Source organism: Corythoichthys intestinalis, chromosome 13 (assembly GCF_030265065.1).
Source record: "Corythoichthys intestinalis isolate RoL2023-P3 chromosome 13, ASM3026506v1, whole genome shotgun sequence".
Taxonomy (NCBI): Eukaryota; Metazoa; Chordata; class Actinopteri; order Syngnathiformes; family Syngnathidae; genus Corythoichthys; species Corythoichthys intestinalis.
Window position 1 is genome coordinate 36,896,680 of NC_080407.1, and position 26,118 is coordinate 36,922,797.

Genomic DNA, 26,118 nt, shown 5'->3' on the forward strand with positions numbered 1-26,118 from the left:
AAATGTTTTCATAAACAGAATTATTGGTATAGCAATACACTTGTTCAATAAAATTTCTGCTCATGGTGTCATCGCTCAGTATTTTTTTTTTTTTTTTATATTTCAGGTGTACTTGTGGTAATTGCCAGCAAATGCCTACAGCAGTTGAATGTGTTTGCTGCCATGAAATTGAAGAAGTCGTGACTGTACGTCAACAAGGAGAGGAACACTTCAATCAAGTGCTGGCCTGCATCACCAACCATCCTGGACTCAATGCGGTGTGCCTGGACCCATATGGATTACAGGTGGCATGGATAACCTACAAGCAGCAGTACAAAGGCAAGGCATTCAATGGACCACAGGATGCCAAGTATAGGCATATTGCCTCCAGACAACTGGTGCGCTGGTGCTGGAATTATCTTGGTCAGGAAAACCGTGTTGTGCTCCCAGCATGTGCAGTGTCTTGTATCAGGGCACATTTTCCACCACCGGGAGAAGAGGAGTCAGCTGTATTCAAAGGGTTTCGTGTTTGACAGAGAAATGTTCCAGAACTGTGATTTATACTGGTTTTATAGTGGTTAATGTGGAAATTATCATTACAAAATACTGTAATAAAAATAAACAAATGAGGACAATTGAATACAGGGAATGTGATTCTTTATTTCCTGAGGAATCTAGTATGGTGCTCGGCAATAACAATTGACTTGTCCGGTCTGTTCACTGCTGCTGTAAGAAATTGTGGGTCGACTAACACATCACCAGTTCTGCGCTTCTTTGGAATGTCAATCAGTTTCATCACCTCTGACAGGCAGTCATTCACATAGTCTACAAAAAAAAAAAAAAAAAACATCGGGATGATAAATATTAGGACAAAATATGGGTTATACTCAGTATGTAATGCATCTGCCTGGAATTATTTTTGTTTCATAACCTACCATAAATTGCATCCACCAATATCTTTCTCAGAGAATATCCACCACTCTTATATTTGGGATAAACGATACAGTAGGAGTGTATTCCTTCCTTCGTCACTTTCTGTGGTCTCCCAGCATTTTCGTTATAATGCATAGCAGCGAGAATGATTCTGGAAATGAACAAAAAATGCCTTATTAAAAAATGTTCAAATTGTGATGAAATAGCATATCTTTATATATATTTATATCTCAAGGTTTTACATTTCATCCATGTCAAAGTTTTCTTAAACACACCTGCTTTTCATTCCTTTGTACGAGAAGTGGTACATCTTTGGAGCAAAGTGATTCACCACACTGTGAAAAGTTTCAACGCCACTGGTCTGTCCGAGGTGAGACATCTTCATGACATCGTTGACAAACATGGTCTTTGTCAGGAGTTCCACCACTGCGACGTTAACTTCAGTACCTTTAAATGAATTTAGAAGGTATGAAAATATTTTATTTTTCAGGGTAAACTAGCAGGCAACATCTAACAAACAAAAAAAATACCTGGTAATAGCCACGCTTTGTTTGTAGTAATTGGAGGATGTAAACAACTATCGTGCACGTTCTGCAGGTGGTCCACACATGCCAGCCACTTCTGCTTCTTTTCTTCCGGTGTCTGGGAGGAAAGTGCACACCAGTACAAATGGCACTTCAAACTTTGTACCCAATCCTTCAGAATCGACATGCTCTTCTTTTTGGCCAAGGAGTCCAGTTTCTTGCACATACCTGTATATTTAATATATGAAAACTCATGAAGTGACGTGCATGACATATAAGACATAATCCCAAAACTCTCATATTTATAAACATTGAAATAAACTAACCTTTAACAATGTGCCAACAATAATAATAATGGATGACTTGAGTCCAATTCTCCCTGATCCATTTCGCCACCTGGCGATGCCTGTCAGTGATGACAACTTTTACATTGAAGCCTTCCAACTCCTGACGGCATCTTTTCAGGCGCTCCAGTTCCATTCCATAGCTTCCCCCAGTCTCGTTACTCTAAAGGATAAGTGTAATACGTGTCTTAAGACAAACAATTGTCATTTTATTAAGCCGCATATAATTTACAAAGCAGTTCACTGGCTGTGGGCTAGTCGCACAAGGTTACACCTACCTGCACCAGATGAACAGTTAGCACCTTGTTGAGATCCAGTTCCATCAAATTATAACTCCCGTACTTGGCACAGTGACCCATGGAGTCACATCTTCCATCTCCTCCAAGGACCAGTTCCTTCTCCTTAATGGACCCCAAAAGAGCACACTGCTTCTTTGTCCATGTGGTTGTCAGTGCTTCATGGATATACGTGGCCTGGTGGTGGAAGTATGCCCACTTATTGTGGCACTGAATATTCAGGAATCTGAAAACATAAACAATACATGTTGATTTTTCAATTCACAGCCCGCGTGTCAGAGCAAAAAGTGTAACATTATATACATAGTTCACAAATACATTTAATTTGCTCCATTTGGCCATCATAACAATTCAACCTGATGTTTACCTGAATATTCTTAAAGCCTTGCTTGGCAAACTTCCAGTAAACAGGATCGCTGAGCTGAGAAGGACGTTTAGTACAGGCAGGTTTCTAACAAAGGGCTGATTACACCACTGATGCTTGTTCCTACAAACAGTGCAAACAGCTTGGATCTTCACCAGCGTCCCTTTGACATAGCGGTAGCAAGTGCTTCTGCCTTTACAAAGGACACAAACGGCCAAGAGGGCGATCAGGGAGGACTCGAACACCAAATACTTCCGCTGCTTGTGAAGGTCTTCACTTTCATTGCTCCTGCAAATATATTTCAACAATGCACAATTACGAATGTGAATCAATTGAGCTTGAAAAGTGCAATGAAAATGAAATATGCTCCTGTCAATTTGGCCAATTTCAGTTTTGTGGTTATAAATGTTGATTTGTGTAAATCTAATTTACAATGAAAATAATGATGATAATCTTACCGGATTTCTTCAAAGCTGTCATGTGTCACTTCATCATCTGATGAACTTGGTTCATCTTCATCGTTGTCCTCCCCTGCAATATACAGTGCTGCTCAAAAGTTTGTGAACCCCCTCAACATTTTGGAATTTTCTATTATTTCAACCTGATTTCCTAATCAATCAATTCAGTAGTTTTTTTAACAGTTGTGTTGTCGAGACTAAATTAAAAAGAGTTTTCATCAACTGATGTAGGTGCAAAATTGAGCTGTTTGGTCACAACCAAAACCGCCATGTCTGGCGAAAAGTCAACACTGCATACCACCAAAAGAACCTTCTCCCAACAGTGAAGCATGGAGGTGGGAATGTCAAGATCTGGGCTTGCTTTTCATCCTCAGGACCTGGACAACTCCACATAGTCCAGGGAATCATGAATTCTGAGGAATATTGTCAAATCCTAGAACATAACCTGACGCCATCTGTTTTGAAGTTAAAGCTTGGCAGAAGGTGGATCATGCAACATGATAATGATCCAAAGCATTCCAGCAATACAACCAAGGAATGGCTGAAAAAGAAGAAGATTCGTGTTCTGGACTGGCCCAGTCAAAGTCCTGACCTAAATCCCATTGAAATGCTGTGGCGGGACCTGAAGCGAGCAGTTCATGCCAGACGCCCATCAAACCTCTCTCAACTGACTGCGTTCTGCAAGGAAGAATGGGCAAAAATCCCCCAAAGTAGATGTGAGAGGCTGATTAGTCACTACAGAAACCGTTTGGTTGAGGTAATCTCTGCAAAAGGAGGCGCAATATCCTATTAACTGAAGGGGTTCACATACTTTTGCACACATGATATCTGAGTTTTTCTTAAATCAACCACTTTTGTTAAATAAAGAATGACAATATAACTATTTCTTTTGTTTCAGTCCATTATTTGGAATGTCAGTATTGTGGATTTGGGTATAACTTAACATTTAATAAGGTTATTTTAGTTTTTTTTTACAAAAAATCTGACCATCGCTGTGGGGTTCACAAACTTTCGAGCAGCACTGTATTCCACATCTTGGTCTGGGAGGTGTTGACTGTCCATTTCCACGTCACTCTCCTCTTCACTGTCTGTGTCAACCAGTGGCATACAAACTTTCTTCCTTTTGGGTTCTGGTTGGCCCAAGTTGCATTGTATACCAATGGACCGGTAATTTGCCCTTGTCTTGCATTTCTCGCATGGAGGACAATACTTCAATGTCTGCACCACTGAACAAATTGAAAAGATAAATATGTTTATAATCAATGTACTGTATGTATATGTTTATCACTAATGGCCATCATCATCATCATCATCACTTACTTTTATCCACCCTATGTGTTGGTGTCATTTCATCATCTTGATGGCTGTTTGAACAGGATTCATCCAGCAATAACGTACCCCCACACTCAGCCATCTCTTGTTCGGCGGCAGCTGCAGAGCTGATAGCCTCAGCTAAGGTTCGCTTCCTTTCTCGGGTAGCTGCTGCTGTGCGCTGGACAGGTGGATTTTGATCTTGCTGGTCTTGTGGAGGCAGGTGAATTGTTGGGACAGCAGTTGCATTGAGTAATAACCTGCAGAATAAACATGAGATGACACTAAAAATATGCTTTGCTCATGAAACCTATAGAACCTATTAAAAAAATACTATCACATCTTATCTAACCCTATGTCTTACTAAATATTTGATTATTAAATAAATCATAAAATGCGGTAGGAGTGACAAATGATTGGCAGTTTTCCCAAGAGGATGTGTCATGTTCATTCATCAACAAAGCAGCGCTGCCAACCTACTGAAATTTACTTCCAGAACAATTTGTCTCATGCCATTAAGTACTCATCGTTGATATGAATAGCATCGATTGGGGCTTGCCTCGAGCCAAAAGCTAACGTCACTAGCTTCTACTGTTCATTCCAAAACATGATCAGGGATTCGTCAAAACGTTTCTTTCATCCCAGGCAATAGTAGGTGGATTATTTACCTGACTTGTTTCGGCGAACACTTCCACCCTCGAAAAGTTTTGACGAATTTATAAGTGTTTCGGCGAAGTGGAAGTGTTCGCCAAAACATGTAAATAAAATACCTACTGTTGCCTGTGATAACAGAAAAGTTGACGAATTTAAAGTGTAGACAAAATGAACTCAATACAACTATAATCGGGGATTGCCTCGAGTTAGCTTTCGGCCAACGTTGCTAGCTTCTACTGTACAATGCACAACACGATTGGAGTTTTGCCTCGAGTTAGCTTTCGGCTAACGTCGCTACCTTATGCTGTTCATTCCAAAACATGATCAGGGATTCGTCAAAACGTTTCTTTTATCCCAGGCAAAAGTAGGTGGTTTATTTACCTGACTTGTTTCGGCGAACACTTCCACCCTCGAAAAGTTTTGACGAATTTATAAGTGTTTCGGCGAAGCGGAAGTGTTCGCCGAAACATGTAAATAAAATACCTACTGTTGCCTGTGATAACAGAAAAGTTGACGAATTTAAAGTGTAGACAAAATGAACTCAATACAACTATAATCGGGGATTGCCTCGAGTTAGCTTTCGGCCAACGTTGCTAGCTTCTACTGTACAATGCACAGCACGATTGGGGTTTTGCCTCGAGTTAGCTTTCGGCTAACGTCGCTACCTTATGCTGTTCATTCCAAACAATTGGCGCCTGCACTGCTTTGACAAAGTAATCATTCCACAACAGTTGGCAGCTCTGCTAGATAAAGTAATCAGTCATCCATCCAAAAATCACACTTACTTTTTTGCAAATCCTTGATCATAAGCAGTCCGGTTAAGGAAGCAGGCATCTTCGAAGTGTTTGTAGCAGATAACACTACTCGATGATGGCGTGAAATTCATTCGCTTCGTGCGAACGAAAGATGTCCATTTACGTGCCCTGGTATCCTTTGGCCACTCAAACAACTTGTCGTTAGAGTGAGAACAAAACATCGCCACACACCGCCGTGGCATCTTACCGAGAAGCAATGCAACAAACAATACTGTGTGTATGGCGGACTTCCCTCGCACTTCCCGGTGTGACGTAATTTCCGAAGATTTCCGAAGATTGTCGAAGAAAAGCATTTTCGTTGTTATGGGCGTTGCTATGGGTTAAACAAATAATCTGGAAGGGTTGCGTTAAAAAAAATAATGAAAATATGCTTATAATTGTTTAGCCATTGATATTATTCAAAAACATGGTTGGCCAACCTTACTTCAAAGTTCCCCTTTAAAGCTAAAAGTTTGAGTGATGGCCTATAATAGTCTTCATAAATCATTCAATCGTGTGGTTCGATCAATTCCTGCGCTTGTAATGGTGTCTATAACACAAGTATTCCCTTAATTTCTTGATAACTGACTTCAGATAGTCCTCGATATTTCACCACCTTGTAGAACGCAGTTACTCGAGGTAGCGCTAACTGCGGAGGGGCTAACTAGCGCCTTTCACACAGGGCTTTGCTAGTAAAGGTAGCAAACGTCAGTTGTGATCTGAATTGTCGCCAGTTGGCGTTGTGACGAGTTATTTAAGCCCCCTTTGTAAAGCGCTTGTTTACGATAAAAAATGAAATAAAATAAATCATGAGTAACGAGAGTGATGAACTAGTGCCTTCCATACAAGTCATGTTCAGGGCTTTGTTAGTAAATTCTGAATGGTCACCAGTTATTCTTAACAACAAGTTATTTAAGGCCCCTCTATAGTCTCCGATAATTACAGAAAAGGAAGAGTTTTGCCTTGTTGTGGAGGTCGTTTCATTTGGTTAGCCATCAAGAGTTTATCAAACCGGAGACCTCCGCTACAGTTCGCATTTGAAAGTACCCCCATTCCTGCGCTCTTCGTACACACCCCCATTCATAAAAAAGCCTACAGGTCTACTTCTGTTTATGCAGTATGATGCCCTATCAATCGAAGTTAAGGACCATGGGACTAATTGCTTTGGTTGAATGTAAATAAAGTTATGATCACCACAGTTAATGCTTTTGAAGACTTGTAATTTTTTTAATCTATCTATCTATCTATCTATCTATCTATCTATCTATCTATCTATCTATCTATCTATCTATCTATCTATCTATCTATCTATCTATCTATCTATCACATAATAGTTACCTGTAAATTCATATTTTATGCTGTACAGCTGTTCTGTTTAATGCAAATGGGACATACTGTATATTTTATAATTAAAATTTTGTATAATTTGCTACTTAATGCCTCTTATATGTTCTGATTTCAGGATGAGAGATTTAGACTTGTATATGTTAAATTATTATGTACTGTGTTTAATTGGAGATGTCGCTGGTTGCGGGCGGCACGGTGGCTGAGTGGTTAGCACGTCTGCCTCACAGTTCTGAGATCAAGGGTTCAATCCCATCCCGGGCTTCGGCCTTCCTGTGTGGAGTTTGCATGTTCTCCCCGTGCCTGCGTGGTTTCCTCCGGGAACTCCGGTTTCCTCCCACATCCCCAAAACATGCATGGTAGGCTGATTGAACACTCTAAATTGTCCATAGGTGTGAGTGTGTGCGTGAATGGTTGTATGTCTCCTTGTGCCCTGCGATTGGCTGGCAACCAGTTCAGGGTGTCCCCTGCCTACTGCCCGTAGTTAGCTGGGATAGGCTCCAGCACCTCCGCGACCCTCGTGAGGAAAAGCGGCATGGAAAATGAATGAATGCATGAATGAATGAATGTCTCTGGTTGCACTATGAAATGCACTTTTCCACGCATGCCGTGTGTCCATGTTACTTTGTCACCTTTTTCACCCCTAACCAATTTGGATGCCTGGTAATATTTCTAAAGTATATTCATTGTATAGTGCCTTTTGTCCGCTAACCTCTGTAAGCAAATACATATAAACTAAAGACTGAATATGAATATTGATGATATTGCAAGACAAAAGCGTAATGAAGTTAAAGACCAAATGTGAAGTAAGGTTGGCCAACCATGTTTTTGAATAATATCAATGGCTAAACAATTATAAGCATATTTTCTTTTTTTTTTTTTTTTGACGCAACCCTTCCAGATTTTTTATTTAACCCATAGCAACGCCCTTGACAACAAAAATGCTTTTCTTTGACAATCTTCGGAAATCTTGGGAAATTACGTCACACCGAGAACTGCGAGGGAAGTCCGCCATACACACAGTATTGTTGCATTGCTTCTCGGTGAGATGCCACGGCGGTGTGTGGCGATGTATTGTTCTCAATCTAAAGAAAAGTTGTATGAATGGCTGTAGGATAGCAGGGCACGTAAATGGACATCTTTTGTTCGCACTAATATCACACATATCATCGAGTCGTGTACTCTGCTACAAAGACTTCGAAGATGCCTGCTTCCTCAACCGGTCTGCTTATGATCAAGGATTTGCAAAAAAGTAAGTGTGATTTTTGGATAGATGACTGATGACTTTGTCAAAGCAGAACTGCCAATTGTTGTGGAACAGTGCTTAATTTGAAAATCATAAGGTGCCGGAACGCAAAGTACACATGACAGCGCAGGGATGACAGCACACAGGTCCCGGAACATATTGTAATAGCCCGAATAGGGAAATAGAAAGGAGACGAGGGAATGATGGCATCCTTCACTTTATTATGGCAACAGTTAAATAACAAAAATAACAGCGGACTGCTGCAACATACGACCGCCAACTTCGCTCTCACGCCGCCCTCTTCTCCTCACTTCCCGCTACGTCACCACTCTGCTGTCCGATGACCCCTTCACGGGCCCACACCCAGTACGGACATTACATTATGCAGAAAATGGTGCTGAAAACAAAACGCAAATACCCACTTGCCGAGCTGTGGGACTTTCCTTTTTTTCTTTTTCTATGTGCTTTTCTGACTCGTTTTGAACCATCTTCCTTCTTTTTGAAAAAAGACAGTAAATGCAACAGTCTTTTTGGCATGTTGAAATACTGTTTGATCCTGGCTGCTTGCTCCCAAGTTGCCCCAAATTTCAGTTTTTTTTTTTTTTTTTTAAATGTCAGGAGTGTGATTTGTTGGTCCAGTTTCTCAGTGCACCAACAAATCTCCGACTCATTCATATGACGTTCATTTTCATAAACTACATGCAATTCATGGATTTGTTGTGTAAATGAATTTATTATAATTATGTTATTATTATTATTATTTATTATTAATTTATTATTTTATTTTATACTGTAATGTCCTAACTCCGTGTAATATTCTGATATAATGTTTTTCGAGGCACCCTGAAGTGCACGCAACGTTACTTTTGTTTTGGTCACGTGACGCAGGAGTGCGATAGAGAGGCACAGGCTCTATCTATCGCTCCGCACAGCCTGCCGAGAGCCCCAAGCTGTGTTCGTACCGTTAGCTCCATGTGTTAACTAAGAAACAAAGTTGTCAGCACGTCGTGTGTTCGATACCTTTGTCAACAAAAAGCTCATAACAAGACACTATGCACGATCCGTTTAAGAAACGCTGGGACTGGAGAGCTGTGAGTAGTAGGAGGTGAGAAGGAGATGAGCGAGAAGCAAAACTTCGCTGTCGAATGTGGCGGCAGTCCGCTATTATTTTGGAAAAGCGCTATATAAGTATAACACCATTTACCATTTTCTTATTGTTGCTACAATAAAGTGGAGAAAGCCATCAACGACTCATCTCCTTCTTTCCCCCCAACGTTTTTATATTATTATTTTATATGCACGAGAGCTGCCAGATCTGCCAAAATGAACATGAAGTCTGAGGATTTTTTTTTTTTTTTAAACAATGTCATCAGATAGACAAAAACATAAAATTATGTGCAAATGCCTGCATCTTCAAATCATGAAAATAGTAACAACCTATATTTTACCAATCTTGTAATTTCGATGGGTCTTGTCTCCATTCCATGTCAGGTAGTCTAGGCACATTGTTTGCATCCTGATTAGTGTCTGGCTCAGGCATGTTAGGTCCAACATAAAATTCCAACCTCCTCTTCTTCCTCCAACTCTTCAAAAACTTGGATCTCCTCCCTTGCGCTCGATCTATCGTTTATATCGCTGTTTGAATCATTGTTTGAAGGGCTTTGTATGGCGGCCGTGTGGAGCACTGCCATCACTGTTCTCGGTGTGACGTTTGAATCATTGTTTGAAGGGCTTTGTATGGCGGCCGTGTGGAGCACTGCCATCGCTGTTCTCGGTGTGACGTATCCCTTCCGGGTTCGTCCCCTTTCAGGCTCGAACTTCGGAAATGCGATTATTTTGTCAAATATGCAACATATAAATTATTTTTTCATGCTTTATTTTTTGTACAATGTTTAATTACTTTAATTGTGACCCATTTTGGCATGTTATGATATTTCTTCACATTTGGTCTTTAACGTCGAAAGATAAGCAGTAAACAGGTGGGTCGCCAAGGTTTTAATGGCGATTCTTTTACTGTTCAAGAGAGATTTTTTACATTATAGCGGCTTAACAGCGTACGGAAGTTAGCATTGTATGATATAAGCATTAAACATCTGGGTCACCTGGGTTTTAATGGAGTTTCGTGCTTGAAATCATACAGAAATTAACCATATCTACAAATGGCTAGTGACCCAATTAAGGCATTATATTTTGAGAAAGCTAAGTCCTATATATTAAAAAAAAAAAAAAAAATTCAAAAAAGCTTAACTGCTAATCATTCTTTTCGGGAGTGTAAGTATAAAAGTATTTGGAAGTCATTTTTCAATGTTGTCTTTCTGTGCATTTGCTTTACAATTGGTGAACAATATGGAGAAGAGGTTCCAGGAGATTTTCAATTTTATGTCTAGGGGTGAATTCCCTAACTTTTGTACTAAATCTCAGAAATGTGCTTTAAGAAGATATGTTCAGAAGTTCAAACAGAGGAGGCAAATTATTTGTAATGTTGTTGTTATTTATCATTATATACTGTGTATATACAGGTATATATATATATATATATATATATATATATATATATATATATATATACACATATATACTGTATGTATATATATATATATATATATATATATATATATATATACATACATACATATATATATATATATATATATATATATATATATATATATATATATATATATATATAATATATATGGGGTGGCATAGCTCAGTGGTAGAGTAGTTGCCCCCCAACCCAGAGGTTGTGGGTTTGATTCTTCGCCCTGATGAACTCGTCTAAGTGTCCTTGAGCAAGATACTGAACCCCACGTTGCTCCTGGTGCTGCGTCACCAGTAGGTGGATGGCGAGATAGTGTAAAGCGCTTTGAGCGCCTTGAAAGGTGGAAAAGCGCTATATAAGTATAACACCATATATATATATATATATTAAGCCTGAACGTTATATCGTTTAAACATCGGCATCGCAATGCGCGCAATAGTCCCATCACAAGCACGTGCGATAGTTTTTTTTTTTTTTTTAATTCATATACGTCTTGCCTTCTACTCTGCACACAGCCTCACACCCTCCCTCTCCCAGCCCTTTGTTCCTCTCAGTCACTGCAGCACTTGTTTATTAAAGTTAACGATGGCTTTGATCTGGCCAAAGAAGCCGGGCAGCAATCTGTCAATCATTGTTTAACTTGTTAAACAGTTTCTGCAAGGAAGCCGCGCTGGAATGAATGAGTGTGTGTGTGTGTGTGGGGGGGGGGGGTTTAGAGATGTTGGAGACATATAAATGCCAGAGGTGATCATGAGGAGTTTGAAATTTCTACATGTCACTCCAACAGTCACAGCTAAGGTAGATAAACAGAAGCATTTAATAAAGCCAAGCATTTATCTACTACAGTACTTTATTGTTGTTCAAAAATGATTTGGTTGGATAGTTATGTTTAAAACTGATCATAATTTTGACATTTGAAGTGCTTAAAAACCATTTTACATACATTTTTTAAATCACTTTATCACTAAATCACTCTTATATGTATCTCTTTCCAATGCTAAATCTGAATAACAGGGTCCCCCCAGGATTGATAAATCTAAATTCAAGACTTTTAAGACCTTTTTCAATGCCATTTCAACTGAAAATTAATACTTTTCTCGCACCCATTATTTAGATAATATTGAATCATATTAAAAAAATAAAGGACTGAACATCAAATTTAACCTCAGTTACTAAGTGTGTTTGACAAAATAATGCACATTTACTGAAGATACAGTTAAAACACATTTAAATATAAGGTCTTTCAGATTTTTTTCCCAGGATAAAATGGATTTTACACTATTTTTGTAAAGCAACTTCAGAAATTACATTTGCAATATAACAGGTTTCCCTTTTAAGAGGACCTGGTCAAGGTGGTAGGATGGTGATTGTCAAGTTGGCCACCTTAACTGGTGATTGTCAAGTCGGTCACCTTAACTGTAAAGTGCTTGGGAAAATCTTAAATTGGCATTGAAAGTTTGAAAAACAGCCACTAAATGGCAGTAGTTTACCATTAATTACCACAAAATAAAAAAGCTACACATGACCATTTCCCTTGGTAACTGTTTTTTTCTAATCACATTACAAGAAGTATACAAAACACGTTAATCCTTTGTTAGCTATTGAAGACATTTCTTTTAATCAGATAGAGAAAATCCCTAATCTTATTCAATCAAGAAAACCATTTAAATATACCAGGAGGTGTTTTACTATCACCTACATTATATTTTTCCTTTCACAATGCCATGTTATTCAGATCAAAAATACCCCGCACTCGTTCCAATAATAGTGTCAACCGTGTTGTGTATCTGAGGGTGATGGTGGATCTACAACTCCGGTTTATCCATGCTAAGGCTAGTGCACCTGCCAATACCCGATTGAACATGGCTAACTCTTGAGTTAAAACTACGAAATTCACATTCATTCGAAAGGCAAACCGCGCAGAAATGCATTACTGCATCTAACACATTTTAATTGGAGAAATTGGCAATTTACTTTGAAATGTTAAGCAGGTCCACTGCCTTCGCATGACCCATAAACTGCGACCCAAAGTGTCTGGATGCGACTTGGTCGCCGATCCAATACCTCACAATACCTGCTGGTCCAACTGTTTGGACTTTGTTGTCTTGTTGAGGCTTTCGTCGAACATAACAACTAAGGCATCTGAGCAGTTCCTTACATTAGCACACAGTACTGTGCCATTGCCTGCTGTTGTGATGTTGATGCTAATGATGCTAACAGCGCGCACGCAGAGGTGCATTATGATTTGTAGTGCAGTGCATCGTAAAAATTCTACGCGTCATCTTCGTTATGGATTAAAAAAAAAAAAAAAAAACTTCGTCACGGATATAATTTAGGTTGCACTGAGATGTTCTTCAAAATTAAAACCACGGTGAAAAAATTCCAGACTTACGACAGCTAATTTAATACTTTTAATACCTTTAATAATGGAAAACTAAATTCAATGCTTTTTTAATACTTATAATATCCGGCGGGTTCCCTGGAATAAATACATTGAGCACAAAAAACACACACACAAAAAAAAAAGGGGGGGTGGGGGGGTACTTCGCGGTTTTTCACTTATCGCGGTGGGTTCTGGTCCCCATTAACCACGAAAAACGAGGTTACACTGTACACTGTGGTCATGGTGAGTCATCCAAAGTCTTTCCAAACAGCTATTCAAGTCATCAAGTGAAAATTTCTTTAAAAATATATATATATAAAAAAAAAAAATTTAATATTGCAATATATTATCGCAATATATCGCAAACCCCCCAAAAATCGCAACAATAGTTTTTTCCAATATCGTTCTGGCCTAATATATATATATATATATATATATATATATATATATATATATATATAAATATATATTTAAAGCCTGAACGATATATCGTTTAAAGATCCCCATCGCGATGTGCGCACGCAAGGATGTGCGATAGGTTTTTTTTTGTTTTTTCAATCCACAAACCTTTGTTCTGCTTCATTCGCTAGCACAGCCTCCCTCACCCCCTCTCCCAGCTCTCAGTCACTGCGGCACTTGCTTATTAAAGTTAACGATGGCTTTGATCTGGCCAAAGAAGCCGACTTCACACGGGCAGCAATCAGTCAATCTTCGTTAACTTGTTAAACAGTTTCTGGAAGGAAGCGCGGGCTGGAATCAATGTGGGGGGAGGGGGGGACGTTCAAGACATATAAAATAAACGCCAGAAGTGATTATGAGGAGTTTGTAATTTCTACATGTCACTCCAAGAGTCACAGCCATGTTACTTAAACAGAAGCATTTAATAAAGCCAAGCATTTTTATACTACAGTACTTTACTCTTGTTTAAAAATGATTCGGTGGGACAGTTATGTTTAAAACTGATCATAATTATTACATTTGAAGGGCTTAAAAAGCATTTATTACAATATATATATGGCGGAAAACACAGACAAGACTGAAAAAGCAGTTTCTGCTCTTGCACTCTTCTTTAAAAGAAACTGTTGTATTTTAAGCAAAAACAACTGTTGCGTTTGAAAGAACAATATGTCTATATGCTGCCATAGCAGATTCATGGCGGATTAAGCCCCCGAACTATTTTTAACTTGCCCGTTTTACCCTGCAAACCCGTTTACAGACGTCGCGCAACTGTTTTTGTTTCAACCCAGCCATGAAAACAAGGTAAGTCATTATATTTTTCAAAATGCCTGTCATTTTTAGCTTGAAATCATTAATTGATGTCTAATATTTTGTTTAAAAAAAAAAAAAAAAGACTTTTAAAATCTATTCACTCGAATATTTTAAACTTTTAGACCTGGGGTCAGCAACCTTTTTGGTGTGGCGTGCCACTTTCAAATTTTCTTGTCAATCACTGTTTCACACCAAGATTAATGACGAACATCCGAATTTTTATATCCAACAGAGCTGTAATTTTACTCCAAAGAATAAGAACATGAACATACGTTGAAATCTTACAACTACCATTCTTCTTTATCAAATAACTAAAAAATAAAAGTATATTGTACAAAATATCAAAACTTGAGCATCATCTTATATAAACATATCACACACACACAACCCAGCAAGAAAAGGGGAACAAGCGTGATTCTCAGTGCAGGTCTCTCACAGTACAGAGCGGGCTGTTTTAACCTTCAAAGTCAGAACAGGCGACTACTTTGTCTTTTTCACTAACAGTGAATTCTATGCACAATTTTAGATTTTATATGACAAATACAAAAGATGCCTACCTTAATGTGATCCCTGGCCCTGTTTTCAATGAATTTCATGTTTTGTCTCGTAGTGGCGTTTGACACTTGTTGTGCGACACACACACACAACGCTCTCGAGGTATAATGCACAGAGCAAGCGGAAGTAACCAGCCAACCAGTTGTTACCGGCACCCCCAAGGGGCCGCTGTCCCCTACAGTATGACCAGCTTACTAGTTAAGCGTAAGAAAAAGAGAGGCAGGGAGCAAGGTGTTGAGAGAGAGTTGTGCGAAGAGCGCCATGAAAAGTGGTTGTGTCCCATGCTGGTTTTAGTTTTGTTAATAAAAGTCTCCAGCAAAATACCATCCAACGTGTCACTGTGTTTTTATACACATCACCACCTCTCTGAAGTAAGCACCGGGCGAATCGACGACAACAAGCCACGTTAATCGCCTGTCCACTACACACTACGGTGCAGAGTTGCAATTACCAAAAAGTGCAATTGGTAACACAGTGTACTTCCGCCAGCTCTCTGATTGGTCGGCTTCGTGACATGTTAGTAGCGTGGCCTGAATTAAACGCGCAGAGAAAATCCGACAAGCGCAGGAGTCGAGAAATTGGGGAAGAGCTGGAGGTGTGCTAAAAATCCATTATTGCTCGCATATAACGCCACAGGCAGAGTGGGTGAGAGGGGCGGTCCCGTAAAGCCCCTAAATAACAGGGCGCGCAACTGAAAATGCCTTAATTTCCGGTAAAAAGGCGCATTGTAAATGGGCTCGCTTCCGCTATCCAAACAGCTAAACATGAAAAGGTTCACACTCCGGATGTTTTCAGTAACCCTTTATGTGTCTCTTTTCTTTTTTATGAAACTAAAACAATGAAAAAATACATGCAATCAGCAACAATGCTGCAAATAACAAAAATGCCATCCATATATGCAAACACAATTAGCCTGTATTCAGTAGTTCTTAATTAGAAATATCAAACACATTTCCCCTCAAACATGCAACCTAAAGACAATATAAAGAGTGTAATTCTCAATTTGACAACAAAATACTCACAGACGTTGCTCTAAAGAACACAAATGCCACTCAAGTTGTGAGAGTGGAGCTGCCATGATGTAACACACTGAATCCCATTTGAAGAACTTCCTATTTGCATTTTTCTTCTGTTTTAGAACCAATAAATAAAACGGCCACAAGATGGGGCGCTTCAGCAACTGATAAAGATACAACCGACAATAAACATAACACGCATTTTTTTTTTTTTTTTTTTGCCATGCCCTTGCGTGTCACTGGTTAACCCTTCGCGTGCCAGTGCTGACACGCGTGTCATAGGTTGCCGACCCGTTTTAGACAAATTACGTCACAATGAAAAAAATTAACAAATTAGCGTCTGTAAAAAAGTCACGGATATATACCTCATAACTATCGCTAAATTGTATTTTTTTGTTACTGTCGCATTTTCCCCGATATGTTAGATGATAAATAATCGAGCCAAACAAAGAAAAATAAAAAACGTTTAAAAGGGTAAATATTAGGGCTGTCAAAATGTTCGCGTTAACGGGCAGTAATTAAAAAAATTAATCACGTTAAAATATTTGACGCAATTAACGCACATGCCTCGCTCAAACAGATTAAAATGACAGTACAGTGTAATGCCAGCTTGTTACTTGATTTTTGGTGTTTGGCGCCCTCTGCTGGCGCTTGGGTCCAACTGATTTTATGGGTTAGTACCATGTGTGAGGATGGTGTAATTATTAACATCAACAATGGCGAGCTAATAGTTTATTTTTTGATTGAAAAGTTACAAATTGTAATAAAATGAAAACATTAAGAGGGGTTTTAATATATAATTTCTATAACTTGTGCTAACATTTATCTTTTAAGAACTACAAGTCTTTCTATCCTTGGATCACTTTAAGAGAATGTTAATAATGTTAATGCCATCTTGTTGATTTATTGTTATAACAAATACAGTACTTATGTACCGTATGTTGAATGCATATAACCGTCTTGTGTCTTATCTTTCCATTCCAACAATAATTTACAGAAAAAATATAGCATATAGTTTTTTCCAATATCGTTCAGGCCTAATATATATACAGTTATATAATTGTTATTTATGTGTATTTGTGTTTATAAGTGATCAATCAATGCTAATTGTAGAAGGACGACTCTTCTTTAGAAGGGTGATCCAGTCCCGAACAGAAGCACGATCACTGTTCAATGAAGTACACTCGGATTCAATTGGTGCACTCACAGGCACTGTTAAAACCAGACCCTCAATGTACTCCAGAAATTATTGGCATGGCATGGCATGACAGTGGACATTGACAGATGGGTATGTGATGGTTTATTTCTGCATTTTGTCACTAAGTAATTTAAGTCAGCTATTTCAGATCTTATTAACCTGACCCGTTTCTCATGACGATTTGTTTTAAGGTCTCTGAATGCGACCGATGTCAGAGGACTGGTGACTCTTTGGCTGTGACACAGCCATTACAAAGCATTAAGGTATATTTTTCTAGTAACAGTGTGTAATCAAATAAAGAAATGTATTTCTGGTTTTTATTACATTTATTACAAAATTGGAAACAGCTTTGTCTAACTTCATACATGTTTTTAGTATTTGGACATGCGTGAAATTTAGGTTTTTATGTGTTTTCTTCATATCAAGGTGGGAGCCATCTACCGAAATTAAGTTAAAAACTTCAAAGTTAAAACATGGTGCTCTTTAGATTGTGTAGGAATAGCTGTAAGAGATATGTTAAATATTGGATTTGCCTTTCACAGTTCTCTGCTGTTTGGGAGTTGGTTGGGATAGACCTGACTGGGACTCTCCCAAAAACCAAGGATGGCTTTCAGTACATTCTGACTGCCACCGATTATTTTTCCAAGTGGGTTGAGGCCTTTCCTTTAAAAACCAAAACAGCATCAGAAGTGGCATAATGCATCTGCTCAATTGTTTATAGACATGGATGCCCCCAAAGAATCCTGTCCAACCAAGGAAGAGAATTTGTCAATGAGGTATTTGAATGCATTAAATTATTTTCACAGTGGGATTTTGGCATTGTTGTTTTCCCTTTTTTAAAAATTTTTTTAAATTGGATTTATTTACAAAGTTGTATCAATTTTTCAGTTCAACGATAACCTTTGTGCCCTCCTGGGCATTGAAAGGAGTGTTACAGCTGCATATCATCCTCAGACGAATGGGCTGGATGAGAGGACAAATAGCAACATAAAACGGCAAGGTTTTTTTTTTTTTTTTGGTGTTCTAAAATGTATAGACCCCAATCACCAAGGTCACACAATCACGTGATCGCTGTATTATGCCGCCATATTGTCCGTCATTGAGTGTCCGTATTGTCAATGCTCGTAGTTTCTAAAGGGGGGATTCACTTGCAAATTATGGCAGTCCCCTCATTAGATGAGTTGCATAAAAGCCGTTATTTGGAAACGCTTCGGTCGATCCAGTCGCCAGATCCATATTTGATGCCCAAATCGATGTTTCCTTCCGTCCGGTCCCGTCCCGTGCGTCAGAGCTCATCCTGAGACCACAAAATTTCCAATCATACTCCAGTTTATGACACGATGAGGAGTCGGGTACCCAAAATCGGCACCGGCCTGAATATAAACCGACATTTGGTCAGCTGAGCATCACTGTTGTCACGATTGTAAAATGAAACTTGATCGACAACGAGCCGGTGTGTGCCAAAAAATAGCTGCCCCGCGTGAAATGTCCCCCCTGATGGGAGCGCTTATTTATAACGCTTTATTGACGTGAAAGCATGAAATGTTTTCATGGACGCATTACAGTAATGGATTTACGACTGTAAGATCAGTATTAAATAATTACATTACACAAAATATTAGTACTGTATTTTAGTAACAAATTGTGGACTAGGCCACATAACCATCTTTGAACAGAAATGTATTAGTCTACAGCAGGGGTGTCCAAACTTTTTGCAAAGGGGGCCAGATTTGGTGTGGTAAAAATGTGGGGGGCCGACCTTGGCTGACATCCTTTACGTAGAACAATATATTTAAGAAAATTTTAGCAAGCCATTCTGTGCGTCACATTTGCTTTATTATTTTTTTAAATTAATAATTTCAACAATCTTGCAACTTGCCTTTGTGGCGTTCTTTCGACTCTTGGGCTCTTGCGAAATACTGCTGCTGTTAAATTAAACTAGCTTCAAGTTGCTTCAATTTCTCGCTGCGTATCTTCCCTGTAATCTTGTCGTACATGTCAGCGTGTCTTGTTGGGTAATATTTCCTCACATTGAACTCTTTAAAAACAGCGACTGTCTCTTTGCAAATGAAGCAGACACAGTTATTGCGTATTGTATTCAAGAAATAGTCCAATTTCCACCCATAGTTGAAGCGTGGCCATCGCAGTCAACTTTTTTTTTATTGAATGTCGCCATTTTAGAAAATTGAAAGTAAAGGGTCACACGGGGTAATGTTGCTTAGAGTGCTGCTCTTATAGTTTTTCAAAGTTTCGTGAGAATAGGCTGAGTTTCTGTGGACCAGATAGTTGTAGATATCAGGGTAGCAGATGTCAGGCAGAGATGGTGAAGGCAGCGGGTCGAAAAATATCGATTTAGGCATCAAATATGGATGTGGCGAATGGATAGACTGAAGCTTTTCCACATAACGCCTTTTATGCAACGCATCCAATGAGTTTACAGCGTCTGAAAGCACCGAGGCTTCCATGAATTGCACTATAAATTGCACGACAAATTGAAACCATTGAGAATATGGGTAAACAATGACGGACAATATGGCGGCCGGATACAGCGACACGTCATTGTGTGACATTGGTGAGTAGGGTCTATAGTCTGTCACTCACTTCTGAATCTACGACGAGCGGCCAATGAGGAGCCTGTGTGCAAGAGGGGGAGGAACCAAACAAGCACTTCCCGTTCAGTTATATTGCTAAGCGGTCTTTGAAGATTCGTTTGGCAATTAAACGTCACTTCCCGTTCACTAACCGAACGATTCATTTGGGTGGGTGGGGGTGGGGGGCTGAGGTGGGCGAACGATTCGGTGAACGATTTGTTTGAATGAGTCTTTTTATTAAACGAACTGGAATGGATTCGTTTCCTCAAGTGAACGACATATCCCGTCACTAATGTAGACATAATAGGGCTAGGTTCATACTGCGGATCTTAACAGACAATTCCGATGTTTTTGTCAAATCTGTTTTTTTTTTTTAACCTATCCTGTTCAGCTGTTTGACACGGAGAATGGAAGTCTAAGTGCCCGGATAGTCTGAACAGTTTTAATGTTTCACATTGAGAGTCTGACATGCTCCCATTGTGATCATTCAACAATACATACCTCATTTATTCTGATAAAGCAGCGAACAGGAAGGGGTTATGGGGGAACAGAAGAAAAGAATCACAAGAGAAGAAAGAAAAACACAAACTACAACAAGAAATACATTGAACATCTAGACCAATTACTAATATGTTGGTGCTATCGTCAGCTAGATGTAGTTCTGGTTGACACCATGTGGGGGGCCTGTTGACCAGGGAAAGAGGGGGACGAGGGTGGGGGAGTCTATAAGCTAAAGGATTGAAAGGGGTAGAGTGTACACAAATCAGCTCTGTGAACTAGAACCCCGTAATCGTGTGAATCCCTTGTGAGGTTAAGCCCGTTGGCGACCAACCCTACGCCGTAGGGAGCCATCATCCCCCCACCGGACACAGTTGTTGCGTATTTTAGTGAAGAAATAGTCCAATTTCCACCTGTCCTTGAAGCGTCGGCTGTCGCAGTGAACTTTTTTTTTGTTGATTGTCGCAATTTTAGAAAATTGGAAGTAAAGGGTCACACAGGGTAATGTTGCTTAGAGTGCTGCTGCCTTTTAGTGGGTAAATGAGGAGCAGCATTTAGTGTGCAAGCTACGTCATATGCTAGTAGCAGTACTGCTGACCAATTTATTAAATCTGTTTGCGTGCCAGACGTTATTGATTTTATGACAGAGGCTGGGGGCCGGATGAAATTTGACCATGGGCCGCATTTGGCCCCCGGGACATGTCTGGTCTACAGGTTTTCATGACCATATCCCAATGACAATCACACAGGTATGACATTTATTAGTTCAAAGCAGAATAAAATAATACATATTCACGGTACAAGAAAGTCATTTCCGTGTGGGCGCTCCCGTCAGGGGGGACATTTCACGCAGGCCGGCTATTTTTCGGCACAACACCTGTTGTTGCGCTCACCTACTTGCTGCGCAACCGTGGCGATGAGCTTCGTAGTCTCCGTCTGATGATGTCTGCGATCGTGTTGGCATCATATTGATGTTTTCGCACATGATGTGTTTGTTGGCACAAACGCATCATGGACCGAGATAAACAAACCGTGCTGCTTTAGAGGTTTGCCCTTTTAACCATGGGCACACAGCAACTACTAAAATGACCGTTTATCTTCTCTGTTACTGCAACCAACCGTCACACATGCCTTCACCATTTTAATTAATCAATGTTAACGATTGTCAGGAAGGTTTTTGGGTTCGTTTACTAGGCGGTGATTCCTTAGACAAGCAGAAAAACACGCAGTAATAGGAGGAATGTACGTAACGGTAATATGTAAACACGATGAGCTGATGGACAATATGGCAGCACCAGTCAGGGGGGCGGAGTTGTGACGTCACGTGATTGGGGTCTATATCTAATTGTACCCTTCTACTTCGTAGAGCGCTTACAAAATTGGTGAACGACCGTCAAGATTTGTTTGGTGGTTTGGCCTAATCAGTAGATAATTCTGACCTGGTGGTAATGATGTAAATAATTATTTTTTGATTTAACAATGTTGTGTTTTCAGTTAAATTACTGTGGGCTGCAGAGGACCAAGGCAAGGTGGAGGCTGTCGCTGGACCGTATAAATTATATGGCACATCTTTTCATACACTAAAAGGCAACGGCTGGCTGTCTGATGAAGTCAGTGGGAGCAATAAGTAGCAAATAACAAAGATTCTTGCCTTTTGCCAATTTTTAATTTTGCTATGCAGGTAATTGATGCATACATGCATATCATCATTGAAAGGCAGCAGACAAGTGCTGGATATAGTTATTTTTCTCAATGCATTTAATTTTTGCCTGAGTACAGTTGTAATGTTGTTCCCCTTTTTTTTTAACAGGAGCCCATTCACCAACTCTCTGCTGTGGTAGCTGGGAGTCTGTTTTGGGGAAAATTTCAGCCTGTTTGAAAGGTAATCTCTTTCTTGCCAATATTTAATAATAATTAATATACAATATTACTTTATCGCCAGTAACCCAAAATAACAATAATTTGGTATTGTATGTTCTTCAGAGGAAATTCCCTGTTGAAAAAAAGTGGATTTGTTCTGTCAACATATGCGCTCATTGGATTTTAGTGGTTAGTGGGTTTCTTATATTTTCTTAAGACCTACCGATTCTGGAATGTATTATATATAGCTATTAATTGAGCTGATACTATACAGAATGAAATTTCATTAGTAAGTTAACTACATAAATCTGTCATTGCGCAGAATTACACAAAGGCACTAACCTTTTATAGATGGTCAACATTTATGAGAGGACACTGGTGATCATCGATCCCTTGGTTAACGAGGATAAATATGAGAGCAAAATCTTGCGGGATTGGAGGTAACCACTTCAGAAAGTTTTAAATTCTTAGTCTTATGTTAATATGGAATGTTCGTTGTTTTGCTTATAAAACAATAATTAGGAACTTCTTGAAGTTGGCAGGCCATGAGTTCCAAATAGAAACTTGGACTACCAAAACTGTGCCCCATAACAAGCAACAGGACAACAGTACCTGTGGGGTTTTGGCATTAAAGGTAATGATTTTAAGATCTAGGAGTCTCTGCAATAAACTTTGCTGCTGTTGTTGTTTAGCACTGATCTGTGACAGAATGCCTAAAATGCCATTTCACAGTTTGCGGAAGAGTATATGGCCAATGGCGATCTCAGGCACACCCAGACCCACCTTCCCGAAGTTCTGAAAGCTCGAGGAGATGTAGCCTGTGCCCTTCTACAGTCTGGGAGTCTGAGATGTCTGTTTAAATAAAAAAAATGTCTGAAACTTCATCGGTGTCCTCACCTCACATAATTAAACTCCTGATTGCTCTCAATGTCACTATTTACTTTCAGAGGCATCGAAAGAACAGATCTGAGGATCTGCTGCCGTGCTTTATCCTCTCCTGCCATCACTGATCCCTTATTAGGTCTGTCACAATAAAAAGGTATTTAAAAGGTAATAAAATTCATGTGGCAGGTCTTAAGCTCTGTTGCTCCAAGTCTTTGAAAAAATATATTGTTTATATCCGTAACAGACTACCATCCTTTAAATACTACTGTCACTGTAGGTAGCATCTTTAACAGGGTTAACGTCTTTTTTTTTTTTTTTTTAAATAATCTTTAATAGGTTTAAGCATAGACATCATAATCATATATTATGAAGTAGGGTTTAAGTCTGAATTTTCCCCAGTATGACTTTCAAATAGGCTTGAAATATTGAATATGACCAGGCTTGAATATGACCAGGACATGTCCCCAAATGACCTGATATGACCAGGACATGTCCCCCAAATGTCCCCAAATCAACAGGAAGTGACCAGATATTGTCCTCGAAATATCCCTAAATCAACCTGGACGGGGATAAGATCTGTATCTCCACATATCAAAGCTCCCTAGTAATTTCTCCTAAAATTGCAGTTTCTAGTTTATTTATTTATTTTTTTAAACATTCTATATATTTGTACTGGCGTGCCATTGTTGACAATGACAGTAAAGACCAATCGATTCTATTTTATTTTATTCTATTCTTTAGGTTTTGCACAAAGGAAAGACTCGTTGGTGGTCCACAAAACATTTCAATGGTTTTCTTGTCTCTTGCAGGTTTTGGAAAATATCTAGAATCGCCTGGTGAGGATGTTGAGCTCCCCCAAATCAAAGAGGAGCAGCCAGTGCCCTGTCAACAGAAGCAGCTTCCAATCAAAAAGGAGAAAGAAGAGCTGCCATACATTAAGGAGGACGAAGGTATAACCAGGTCGACTGGTGAGCCCTTGAAGAGTGAAGATGGTCTGAGTGAGGCCAGCAGAGGGCCGGTGTCTTCAAGCGGCAGCAGCTCAGCAGAAGGATTGCAAGCAGACATTTTCCTCGATCCGTCAGACAGAAATAACGCCACGTTAAACTCACAATGTTTTTGGTCAGAAGAAATCTCACAGTGATGACAAACTCTGCAAATGCTCTCAGTGTGGGAAAACCCTTGCTAATAACTATAGTTGCCGTAGGCATATGACAACCCACCCTGGAGCATGTTTATTTCATATTTCACGCGGTGTTTTATGCTCCTGAATGAAATGGAACGCTTGGATGTATGTGGAAGTGATCGTTTTATAAATTCAATTTTTGAATCCAACGCCATGAAAATGAGTAACTTCTGGCTCCAGTCTCAGGTTTAGGACGAATGCGAATCTGACGTCACCCGGGTCAGCGTCTCACAATACAACATTGCTTTATAACATGCAGATGGACTGCGGACTTAATACGTTTATTTTTCGCATCACGCCAACCAAACGGCTGCAGAAAAATGTTGCTGCACCAGGGAGAGGTGTGTGAGCCTTTTTGTGGTTTCAAAAGGTTCCCATTCATCAGTGCAAATTGGCCAAAACAAGCCCTAGTACTGTGGGACCATTGGACTTACGAGGAAGTGAGTAAACATCGTGTTTTGTATTTTGTCAAATACTGGGATCATTTTAATACGTATGTGGCTTGCATTTTGTGGCTGAAATGCTCCTTGTCCACTCGGCTAACGACCGGCGGCTTGTCGCACATCCCTCCTCCGGGAGAGCACAATACTCTGCTTATTGCCCTCTTCATGTGCCTGGTGTTCTGTCAAAATTTCCACCCGATCAGAAATTGCAACTTTGTGTTAAAAATTGCCGCGAATACAGCAATTACAGTGGGGCAAATAAGTATTTAGTCAACCACTAATTGTGCAAGTTCTCCCACTTGAATATATTAGAGAGGCCTGTAATTGTCAACATGGGTAAACCTCAACCATGAGTGACAGAATGTGGTTAAAAAAAAAAAGAAAATCACATTGTTTGATTTTTAAAGAATTTATTTGCAAATCATGGTGGAAAATAAGTATTTGGTCAATACCAATAGTTCATCTCAATACTTTGTACCCTTTGTTGGCAATAACGGAGGCCAAACATTTTTTGTAACTCTTCACAAACTTTTTTACACACTGTTGCTGGTATTTTGGCCCATTCCTCCATGCAGATCTCCTCTAGAGCAGTGATGTTTTGGGACTGTCGTTGGGAAACACGGACTTTCAACTCCCTCCTCACCCCGTGGCGTCAAAATGATAACAAGAACGGTGATCAAAAATCCCACAACTACACGGGGAGACCTACTAGATGACCTACAGAGAGCTGGGACCACAGTAACAAAGGCTACTATCAGTAACACAATGCGCCGCCAGGGACTCAAATCTTGCACTGCCAGACATGTCCCCCTGCTGAAGAAAGCACACGTCCAGGCCCGTCTGCGGTTCACTAGACAGCATTTGGATAATCCAGAAGAGGACTGGGAGAATGTGTTATGGTCAGATGAAACCAAAATAGAACTTTTTGGTAGAAACACAGCTTCTCCTGTTTGGAGGAGAAAGAATACTGAATTGCACCATACCTACTGTGAAGCATGGGGGTGGAAACATCATGCTTTGGGGCCGTTTTTCTGCAAAGGGACCCAGACTACTGATTTGTGTAAAGGAAAGAATAAATGGGGCCATGTATCGAGAGATTTTGAGTGAAAATCTCCTTCCATCACCAAGGGCATTGAAGATGAGATGTGGCTGGGTCTTTCAGCATGACAATGATCCCAAACACACAGCCAGGGCAGCAAGGAAGTGGCTTTGTAAGAAGCATTTCAAGATCCTGGAGTGGCCTAGCCAGTCTCCAGACCTCAACCCCATAGAAAATCTGTGGAGTTGAAAGTCCGTGTTGCCCAACGACAGCCCCAAAACATCACTGCTCTAGAGGAGATCTGCATGGAGGAATGGGCCAAAATACCAGCAACAGTGTGTGACAAGCTTGTGAAGAGTTACAGAAAATGTTTGGCCTCCGTTATTGCCAACAAAGGGTACATAACAAA

The 26,118-nt window shown here is 39.7% G+C and overlaps 2 protein-coding genes and 1 long non-coding RNA gene across 3 annotated transcripts; all 3 read right to left on the reverse strand.

The window, feature by feature from the left end:
• Nucleotides 1-922: 922 nt before the first annotated feature.
• Nucleotides 923-1,620, reverse strand: LOC130929119 (uncharacterized). Its single transcript, XR_009066816.1, has 3 exons — nt 1,443-1,620; nt 1,188-1,359; nt 923-1,063 (listed from the first exon to the last, which is right to left on the reverse strand). It is a non-coding gene; the product is annotated as an uncharacterized LOC130929119 (long non-coding RNA).
• Nucleotides 1,621-1,757: 137 nt separating this feature from the next.
• On the reverse strand, nt 1,758-2,959 carry LOC130928658 (uncharacterized). Its single transcript, XM_057855380.1, has 4 exons — nt 2,928-2,959; nt 2,444-2,728; nt 2,059-2,302; nt 1,758-1,943 (listed from the first exon to the last, which is right to left on the reverse strand). The coding sequence occupies exons 1-4, from the start codon at nt 2,957-2,959 to the stop codon at nt 1,758-1,760; spliced, it is 747 nt and encodes a 248-aa protein (XP_057711363.1).
• Nucleotides 2,960-2,984: 25 nt separating this feature from the next.
• On the reverse strand, nt 2,985-5,789 carry LOC130929110 (uncharacterized). The gene is made up of 3 exons (XM_057856061.1): nt 5,649-5,789; nt 4,219-4,469; nt 2,985-4,124 (listed from the first exon to the last, which is right to left on the reverse strand). The coding sequence occupies exons 1-3, from the start codon at nt 5,747-5,749 to the stop codon at nt 3,859-3,861; spliced, it is 618 nt and encodes a 205-aa protein (XP_057712044.1). The 5' UTR covers nt 5,750-5,789; the 3' UTR covers nt 2,985-3,858.
• Between the last annotated feature and the right edge of the window lie 20,329 nt (nt 5,790-26,118).